The sequence below is a fragment of the Rattus norvegicus genome, chromosome 3 (genome assembly GCF_036323735.1).
Source record: "Rattus norvegicus strain BN/NHsdMcwi chromosome 3, GRCr8, whole genome shotgun sequence".
Classification (NCBI taxonomy): Eukaryota; Metazoa; Chordata; class Mammalia; order Rodentia; family Muridae; genus Rattus; species Rattus norvegicus.
The window spans coordinates 180,857,118-180,868,203 of NC_086021.1; the positions used below are offsets into that span (position 1 = coordinate 180,857,118).

Sequence of the window (11,086 nt, forward strand, 5' to 3'; positions counted from 1 at the left end):
TAACCTCAGAATGCATTCTGTAAACAAACGTGCAAGTCTGGTCCAGGGTGAAATGGCTGGGGAGACTGTATCAGAGGCAATTAGCCCTTCCCTCTGTGCCCAGAGCTAAGTCAGTGGGAGGTTGATGCTTCTTGGTTGTCCTAGGTATGTCATATGCGAATGGTCACAGGCTAACAGACAGAGCTGAGCCCTGTGGGGGACACTTTCACTAATTTGTCTATATCACAAGGGGTGGGGTGAAAGTTGGACAATGGGTCTGTTAATTTGACCAAGGTAGGCAAGGTAACTGTAGGTTCGAGGTTCCTCAGTGACAGCAAAAAAGTCTCACTTGCACTTGGTCAAATGAACACTTGAATTCACCAGTGACCTTAATCACAATTCCCAGGGTTCCAGTTTCCATTAAGCTCATAAAAACTGGGGTCCCCCCACTAACCCAATGAAGCTTACACCAGTTTAAGTTCTCAGAGTTGCCCACAGTTAAAGTCGGCTGCAATTAAACACAAGGTTATTGTCTAAAAGCCCATTAGCATCCTTGTTTGGTTGCTGAATTTCCTTCCATTAATATGTTCTTAAGGTACTTGCAAATTCCTCCTTCCAAGCTAATTTAGGAAACACATTTAACCCGGAGCAGGCCATTGTAAAAGCGTCACTCTAATCCTGGTCTTTCATTATCTCCCTAATAAACAGTGCAATTGGTAGGCACTGAGGCCACTGCAGTTCAGTCTGTAGGCAAGCCTTACATATTGAAGGCTTTGAGACTTCTCCTGGAGCCCAGTGGCTTCATCTTGGAAGGAACTGCTGAGAAAGTTTTAACCGGTAAGCTTCCTTCCCCTTCCCTTCTGCCCAGTCGCTTATTACCCTCATTTGAAAAAAGAACATGTACTGGGTCACGTCCTGAACAATCAGACATAATTGCAGGAACCTTAACAAATAAATCAAGGAGTCTGTCACATCCTGTTTCCCTAAGTTGGCCGTGTGGCTACTTTTATTAAATCACTTAATATGCATGTGCTCCGTAAGAGGCGAATAAGACACGTGCATGCCGTCCGCTGTGCCCAGGGTGTCATTTGGAGAATCGACAGCAATTAAATCTAATTGCCCTCCCTTTCAACTACAGAAGCATGAAAAAGTCCCATAAACTTTGTTTTAATTGTAAGTCAATTACATTGTCAAAGCACTGGAAAAGTATTAAATGGGATTGACAGAGACATCATCCATGCTTTGTGTACCCTGAGAGTTACCAGGCACAGGTTATTTCTTTTATGCACAGTCAAGCTGGAATGGGTTGCTCTTCTTGCTGCTGTGACAAGATATCTAAAAAAATGTTCAGGAAGGAAACATTTACTTTGGCACGCCATGGAAGGATTAAGTCCTGTCATAGTAGAGAAGTTATGGTGGCGGGAGTGTACACAAATTGTGTCTTCTGCCAGGAAGCAGAGAGGGATGGATGATGGGTGGATGGATGGATGGGTGGGTGGATGGATGGATGGATGGATGGATGGATGGAGTGATGGATGGATGGGTGAGTGGATGGATGATGGGTGGATGGATGGATGGATGATGGGTGAGTGGATGGATGGATGGGTGGATGGATGGATGGGTGGATGGATGGATGGATGGATGGATGGGTGGATGGATGGATGGGTGGATGGATGATGGGTGAATGGATGGATGGATGGGTGGATGGATGGATGGGTGGATGGATGGATGATGGGTAAATGGATGGATGGATGGATGGATGGGTGGATGGATGGATGATGGGTGAATGGATGGATGGATGGATGGGTGGATGGATGGATAGGTGGATGGATGATAGGTGGATGTATAGGTGGAATGAGTGGGTGGATGGATGGATGAATGGATGGATGGAGGGATGGAGGAATGGATGGATGAACAAACGGATGGATGGATGGATGAATGGATGGATGGATGGATGGACAGAGGGATGGATGGATGGATGGATGGACGGAGGGATGGATGGATGGATGGATGGATGGATGGATGGATGGATGGATGGGTGGGTGGATGGATGGATGGATGGATGGATGATGGGTGAATGGATGGATGGATGGATGGATGGATGGATGGATGGGTGGATGGATGGATGGGTGGATGGATGGATGGATGGATGGATGGGTGGGTGGGTGAATGGATGGATGGATGGGTGGGTGGGTGGATGGATGGATGGATGATGGGTGAATGGATGGATGGATGGATGGATGGATGGGTGGATGGATGGATGGGTGGATGGATGGATGGATGGATGGGTGGGTGGGTGAATGGATGGATGGATGGGTGGGTGGGTGGATGGGTGGATGGATGGATGGATGGGTGGATGGATGGATGGGTGGATGGATGGATGGATGGATGGATGGGTGGGTGGGTGAATGGATGGATGGATGGGTGGGTGGGTGGATGGATGGGTGGATGGATGGATGGATGGATGGATGATGGGTGAATGGATGGATGGATGGGTAGATGGATGGATGGGTGGATGGATGGATGGATGGATGGGTGGATGGATGGATGGGTGGATGGATGATGGGTGAATGGATGGATGGATGGGTGGATGGATGGGTGGATGGATGGATGATGGGTAAATGGATGGATGGATGGATGGATGGATGGATGGGTGGATGGATGGATGATGGGTGAATGGATGGATGGGTGGATGGATGGATGGATAGGTGGATGGATGATAGATGGATGTATAGGTGGAATGAGTGGGTGGATGGATGGATGAATGGATGGATGGAGGGATGGAGGAATGGATGGATGAACAAACGATGGATGGATGAATGGATGGATGGATGGATGGACGGAGGGATGGATGGATGGATGGATGGATGGACGGAGGGATGGATGGATGGATGGATGGATGGATGGATGGATGCAGGTGCTCAGTTATCTTTCGTCTTTATTTGTTTCAGAACCCCAGCCTAGGGATTGTGCCATCCATTTTTTTTTTTTTTTTTGGAGCTGGGGACCGAACCCAGGGCCTTGCGCTTCCTAGGCAAGCGCTCTACCACTGAGCTAAATCCCCAACCCCTGTGCCATCCATTTTTAAGGCAAGTCTTAATTGATCTAATCAAGGGATTTTCCTGCAAACATTCCCAGAGGTTGGTTTCTGTGATGACTCTAAATCCCGTTGAGCTGACAGTCAAGACTAACCGTCCAAAAACTTAATCTAAAGTACCCATCCTCCCCATATTTGAACTAACACCAGTTATCAATGGCAATACAATGGAGTGTTAAAGACATCACTAGTCAACAGGAGAAAAGATGACATATTACTGCATCTCCACTACCCGAGGCAAGGATCAGAGGCTGTCTTGGTCTCACATAACCATCCTGCTTGATAATATGACCAGAAATTGCAGAGATGGACTTTCATTTCCGTTCTTCAGTTTCACCTTGGTTGACAAAATAGCTTGCATAATGGTTCTAAGGATGTGTGACTGTGTGATTGGGTGATTCTGAGTAAACACCACCCAAAGAAGTCAGGGAGAGTCAAGGGATGCCGGCCCCCAATGCTGCTCCACCCCATCAGTCTGGTGTTATCCATAGAGGAAAGATGACTGGGAACTGAAAAGAAAAATATTGCTTTGACTAAAATATATTTGGGGGTACCTCTAATACTAAAAGGCATCTTCTCCCCAAGCACCTTCAAGTATCTGGTGTATTTTTGTAGATAAAATAAACTATGCTTCTAGAAACAATCCACAGGTTTGTCATGAAAGTATTATTAAGGAAAAATTTTGGTATATCCCACACTTACTTTTCTTTTCTGTTTTTAGAACTCACATAGAGAATTATTATCTGTTCCTAGCATCGAGAATACTTACAACTTCTCTGTGCAACATTTTCAATTCTATTTCTAAATCGTGGGATTTGGATACCAGATCATGCCCGTCCCCATTTTATTTATGAGAATACTAATATTTTGGGCAAATAAATGTATAAGGAATTTGTGTATGTGTGCTTTTTAAAAGACTATTGTGGGGCCTGGAGAGATGTCTCAGTGGTTAAGAGTACTTACCACTCTTACAGAAGATATGGATTTGGTTCCTAGCAACCAAAGACTCTCTAGACATCAGAAAGCTGTTGCCTGGCATGCCATGCACAAGAAAAAGGAGGAAGATCCACTCTTTGCACTGAGAACAAAATCTAATTAGCAGGTTCTTGAAATGACAAGAAATATATGCAATACTTTTTTTTTCTTCTAATGCATCTAATTTATCATACTTTTAATAAAGACTAAATAAGAACAAGTTTATCTTTGGTATTCCCAGTTACTCATTAATGCCAAAGTTCAATCTCTGAGGGTTGTATGGAGTCCTAAAATAATAATATTCTCTCTTCCCAGGCATTTAAGCAAAAATTTAATAATCACTCAATGGGAGATTAAAACAGAAGTGCCTCCACTGCACAGATACACACAAGCTTTACAGTCACCCTTGTAGCGAGAGAGCCACGCCTAAGCACAGTCACAGTCTGCAGATGGTACGAAGAGTAGATTAGCTTTAGTGTCAACGTAGCTGGGAAGGTTGATGAGAGACAGCTCAGTGGCTAAGAGCACTTGGTGCCCTTGAAGAAAACGAGAGTTCTATTTCCAGAACCCATGTTGGCTGGCTCACAACTGCCTGTGACACTAGTTTTAGAATATCCAATGCCCCTTCTGGCCTCTATGGCACAAATCTGTACCTATGTGCACACAGAGAAAAAGAAGAAGAAGGAGGAGGAAGAAGAGGAGGAGGAGGAGGAGGAGGAAGAGAAGAGGAGGAAGAGATTGTAGAGAAGAGGAGGAGGAAGAGAAGGAAGAGGAGCAGGAGGGTGGAGGAGAAGGAGAAGAAGATAAATCTTAAGCAAGATTTCTTTTGTTACTGTGATAAAAGACAATGGCTAGAAACAATTTAAGGAGGGACAAATTTATTTGTCTTGCACTTCCAGGTCACAATCTACCACTGAGGGATATAAAGGCAAGAAAACAAGACAGGGACCTGCTAAGACCCATAGAGGAACACAGCTTGCTGACCCACAGGTTTATGTTCAATTTGTTTGCTTCTATGTCCCAGACCCACCTGCCTAGGGACGGTGCTGCCCACAGTGGGCTGAATGCTCCCACAGTAAACACCAACCCAACAATCTCCCAGAGACATTGTCCTGGACCAATCCGATCCCAATAAATCCTTCAATTGAGGTTCCCTCCTACCATGTGTCTCTAGGTTGTGTACGGTTGACAATAAATCTAACCAGGGCAGTAGGATGTGATGCTCACACCAGGTGGTGAATTTAATTGAACCAATCTGGAATGGATTTCATTAAGTGTTTTCAAGGACTTTGATTGATAGGTACCCTTCTTTCTAATTCCAGGGAGTAAATGGTATTATCGATAGAGAAAAATACAGCAGAATATGAGAAGGCCATTGTTACCTTTAAAGAAAAATCTTTGTGGTGGAATTAGAGTCATTTGTTTCATAAAAGGGCGGGATGAGACGTATCGGCTCTGGAGTGTTGATAATGCTTCTTAGCACTGATCTGAAAATGATAACAATGAAAGTTGGCTGTGACCTTGAGCTCCGAGGAGCATGTCAGACCTGCCTCCAAGGACCTGCAATGACCCCGAGCTCTGAGCAGCACGTGCTGAGCTGCCTTCCAAGGCCTGTAATTTGTGTGCATCATTTGAAACAAGATGCTCCGAATTCTTTATCCCTAACTTGAGGTCCTCTCCACAAATGTGTTCATGGTACCCAAGATGGAGGATCGCCATTTAACGCCACTCATCCAGTTTTTCAGTTTGGAAGGATCTGTGTCTTCTCAAACAGGGCAAGGGTCAGCCACTGTTTTTAAGAGAAGGAAACCAGAACAGAACTAAAGATATTGGTCTCAGAGTGTGGCCTATGGGTGGCTGCAGGCAAAGGTCTTTCACGTAGATGGTGAGGCTGAAACCACATTTTCACGTTCCTAAAACGCCATCGCTTTTCCTGTACCACCTGCAACTTCGCTGATGATACAAAAGCAATGGAGTCGATAAAGGAGCCACAGGTCAAGGTGGGGAATCAAAGTGGACCCAGAGCTTCTAAGTCCCTCCCGTCCCAGCTCTTGGAGCTGGTAAAACGTATGCACAAGCGTGATGTTATATAGTACATATCCAGTCCTCATCCCTGTTTCCTGGCGTGCCGAAATCCTTGGAAAGGGTGTGTTCGAGTGTCGGCGAGGTCATTAAAGGCTACCAGCTCCACGTTGGCTCCCACACAGGATCTGATCACCAGTGAGACTGAGGTGTCCATGGTGGGACATCCAGCGCTGCCGTTCATCCCCAGTGGGGATGAGAAGGACTGGATGTTGGAATGGTCAGCACCGGATACTTTGCATCTTGTACATGTTGTTTAAAAGCAAACTGTAGCACTCACAGTGATGATCCATATACACCTGAAGCCTATCAATACAAAGCAGGCATTGACATTCCATCAGAACCTATGGCCCTTCAGACAGATCTGCTTTGTCATAACTATCGAGTGAAACAATGTGCTTAGCGGGAAAGTTCCCTCTATAGCAAGGGTTTCCTTGCTTCTCTGGCGAATGTGTCTGCCATTGGGAAGAGATTTGGTGACAGTAACTACTTTCACATTTTCTGTCACTAACCTTATCCCTGTCCCTCACAGCCATCTGCTTTCCACCGGACCCTCTACACATTTTGGCAGGTGAAACAAACACCCTGCTCATATTTCTCTTCCCTAACTCACTCAGAGTTTCATTTCTCTATCAAGACCTGTAGCCCTGCTGGTTCCACTGTCTGGAAAGCCATTGCCAGTGATGCCTGGCTTCTTTTCTGCATTTAAACAACGTCTTCGTAGACCATCCAGTCTCAGGTGGCAGACTCTTTCAGAACGCAGTAACTCTGAAGAGTTATAGTATTTTCAGATTACTATTCAATAGCTAAATTAATCAGTGATATTAATATTACTTATTTATTTATTTTCCTCCCAACAGTATTAACTTTCAGTGACCCGTCAAGTAATAAATATAAAGGCCTAAAAGCTTCCCACTTCGCCATCTGTAAGCAATCTCGATGTCGTTTTTGTATCTCGTCCCAAATTAGATCTAGGCCTTCTCTCCTTTCCTTTGTCTTAGCAAAGGAAGCAGAAGAAGCCATGGAGGGTCTGTGCTGACTCATCACCACCCCCTTTCTTGAAGCTCTGCCTTTACAAAGATCAAAATTCCCAGGAAGAACAGAAGGAAGAAACACAGAGAAGAAAAGACCATTGAGCCCATCTTGGATCAGTCAACAGGCCAACCAATCCCATCCAAAACCCGCTGAGTGCCTTTACCCCATCTGCAGCTGACTGGAAGTTCTGAGAGAGCCCAGCAGGCAGCCCAGGTGTCCTACAAACCCACAAGCCAGAATCCACCCTGCGTTCCCACATAGCTTTAGATTTGCAGATAATACACAGCATTAATTCATTAATAGGCAACAGATTCCACCACTCTATTTGAAGCCCCGAGAGTGATGCTCGAAATGAAAACAAAAAGATATACAAACATATCTGTCGGATGTGAGGGAGGACTGAGACAAAACAAAGCAGTGAGCTGCAAAACTCCTTCTTCGTGCCGTAGCCCAATTACATTCTCCCTACTTGGGTTAGAACTAAACTAAATGATACAATAAGTTTGCTCATGCAATTAATTTAGCTCTTCTGGGCATCCACACCAATTACTGGAAAAGACAAAACCAACATTAGAACAGACATCACTACTAAATAAAAGGTATTCAAATATTTATATCCTTTCTCTCTGTCTGCACAGTCTATAAATACACAAGCCCAGACAAGCTTTTATTGGAGTGGGTTGACTCTCTGCAGGGAGAAGACAAGTGTTGTTTTCAGTCTCCCTTCGGGTAGAATGGAGATGCCCCGCTCAGTTTCTGTCTAATCATTTATTGGGATGCCGATGGGAAGGGAATACATCTCGGAAACTTTGACCAGATCGGTTTAGTTTTTCCATTTTCACAGCAGGGGAAGCTAGCTTGGGTTTTTCAGTTTTGCAGATAATCTTTCTGAAAGTGAGCACGGTAACCAGCTAAGTCTAAACGATGCTAAGAGCATTCAGATGCTCTTGAAAAAGGACCCAGGGCTGCACAGACTTCTGCCTTTACAACACATCCATCTGCCGTCCGGCTTCCTTTTCTCCTGGTCCTGGCAGAGAAACTGAACATTCTCCATATTGTACGTGAACAAATGGACTGACTCACAGAAAACGTGCCTCCCCTTGAAGCTGGACGATTGAAGTGACTGCTTATGTTCTCTCTGCTACCTTTGGGGGGAAAACAGTAAAATTAAAGAAATGGAATTGTTAGGACACTAGGAATAAAGGGACAGCATTATTCAAGAGATCATGGGGAGTGCGTGTGTTTAACAGTCTTCACAGGTCTGTCTCCAGGCCCAGAGTTCATTTCTTTACTCTTTCTTCCTCTCCTTACATCCTCCTCAGGTAGTCTCACCCCCTTTGTTTCTAGTTTGTCCTTTGTGTGTGCTTGACCCCCATTTTCCTTTCTTCTTTCTCCCACCTTCTCCTTCTTCATGTTTCCACTCCTCTATATCCTTCTTCCCACATTTCTTTTCCTTTTCCTCTTCCTTGTCCTCTTCCTCCTCCTCTTCCCCTGCCTCCTCCTCCTTTCTCATTCTTCCATTCTCTCTATTGACCTCATTCTCCCTTCTTCCTCCTCCTCTTCCTCCTCCTCTTTCTCTCCCTCCAGCCATTCCTCGAACATTAGGAACAGAAGACCATTTTTAAAAACTTCTCCTTTCACATTCACTCCAGCAGGACCCATCTATTATTTTTTTTCTTTTTCTAACTTACATTAGTCAGGGGGTTAGTTCTATTTAAAACTTAATTTAACATAAGCAAAATAAGTAAAATGATAGGAATATAGCTTCCCCATGTGCTTATAAAATTAAGCTCGCTAGCAAATAGTGAAGCGACAGACAAGCGTGAACCATCTAAGGAATTCATAGGTCCCTTTAAACCTAAATGCTAACTGTGAATGAGTAGAGCACTGTGGAAATAAATGGTGTTCATTCTTTAAAAGAAAAGAACACATAAAGTTTCTAAAAATGCACTGGTGATTTCTCTTGTTAAGTAGCTCTGAAAGATTCTTCAGCTATGGAAAAACATACATTGGATCAGAAGAAAGAATAACGAATGGACATTATCCCCTTAGTAGTAATAAAGATTACACAAACATATAAAACATGCTTACATGGATATGTACATGTCAGATAATTCCCTTGGAGAAGTACGTTCCGGTTATAAGACTTGAACTAGAGAAATGTAACATCTCAGCGTTATGTACTTAGTGGCTGATGGGAGCTTGCACTCCACCCTGTCGTGTACTTTGTGGTATCCCGTCACTAGAGCAACGACGCCTCCTGCAAGAGCCCTGGTCTATCTAACGAACCCCAGTCACAGAAGTTGCTCCAACAGAAAAACACAGCCAAGTGGCACAAATGGTGACCTAGCTTGTTCTCTGCTGCTCTGATAGGTCTGACCAAAAGCAACCCAGGGGAGGAAAGGGTCTAACCCATCTTCCTTCCATGTCTCACAATCTGTCATCCCGGAACTCAAGGCAGAGGCTTGGAGGAAGAACCTAATGCAGAGGCCATGGAGACGCACTCTTCACAGACTTGCTCTCAGGCTCGTATCGAGCTTCCTTCTAACACAGCTCAGGAGCAGATGCCTGGGGATGGTACCACCCTTCAACATCAGTTAGCATTTATGAAATGTTCCACAGATGGGTTCACAATCCAACCCCTGCCTGGGAGTCTGCATTATGTCAAGCTGACAACCAAAATCAGTCATCACAGATGGATAATTTACCTGGCATTAACCTGGAAGACAGGCTTATATGTAGAACTAGTAAGAGAGATTCAGAGGTTCATTTCAAGGAGTTGGCTTAGGGATTGTTGAGTCTGGGTGGGTGAGCTCAGAACATAGCTGGGCAGCTAGCAAGATGACCTAGGACTCTTGGATATGGGTGAAAGCTCCTACTGTACGCTATTCAAGTCATTTGCGTGAATGTGGGTGAAAGCTCTTACTGTGTGCTACTCAAGTCACTTGCTTGAATGTGGGCGAAAGCTCCTACTGTGCGCTACTCAAGTCACTTGCTTGAATCTGGGCAAAAACTCCTACTGTGTACTGCTCAAGTTACTTGCTTGGATATGGGTGAAAGCTCCTACTGTGTGCTACTCAAGTCACTTGCCTGACCGAGTCAGGCCCACCCAGTTACCTAGTGTGCTACCATCCCTTCCTTTAAGTCAGTGGACTATGGACCTTTTTTGGTCACATCTCTAGTGCATTGTCACAACAATCCTAAACGTTTATTGGCGGTTGGGGCCAATGACTTCACCCTATCACAAGGACAGTGAACTTCAACAGCCTTTAATCACACAGTGTAGCAAGGGGACCTTAAGCTCAGAAGTATTTTGAACTAAATGAAACAAAATGTTACAAAAGCTAAAGTTAATAAGGAGATTTGGTGGAAGACACAGTGTGGGGCCAGAAGCTGAACTCCCTTCTCTCTTTTTTTTCCTGGCATCCTGCCACAACTCTGATGGAAACCAAGGACTTGGTTTGTTTGTTTGTTTTAGGGAAAGAAATAGCATCAGTTTTAAAACACATTACTATCCCCATCCATAATATTCTTAACAAATACCAGGCTTGCATCAAGTTAAGCAACACTATTTCACTCTGTATGAAAATGTTCTCAGTACATCAGGTAAGGGGAGCCAGCTAATAAATAAACCATTCAATTCTGTACAATAATAAATAGAGTTCATGGAAGTATATATGTCAAACTTTAAGAGCACTTATTTCTAGATAATAACTTAGTAGGTCATTCTTAATTTGTGTTTCTTTTTAGTAATTTCTAGTAGGTATTACAACCATGTCTTGGTTTTGAGGTTAAGAAACCCTAATTAGGGACTATTGTAATATTCGGGAACAAAGCAAAATACAAAATAAATAACGTTGGATAAATGACCCATTCAAAGGACCTCTGCCTATAACCATTCCTCAGATAACTCCTAAC

The 11,086-nt window shown here is 44.1% G+C and overlaps 1 protein-coding gene across 1 annotated transcript; it reads right to left on the reverse strand.

The window, feature by feature from the left end:
• Positions 1-1,499: 1,499 nt before the first annotated feature.
• On the reverse strand, positions 1,500-2,207 carry LOC134486317 (splicing factor 3A subunit 2-like; the record flags this gene model as incomplete). Its single annotated transcript, XM_063285200.1, has 1 exon — positions 1,500-2,207. A coding segment is annotated over one exon (708 nt), but the record flags the coding sequence as incomplete, so codon positions are not given.
• Positions 2,208-11,086: the final 8,879 nt, after the last annotated feature.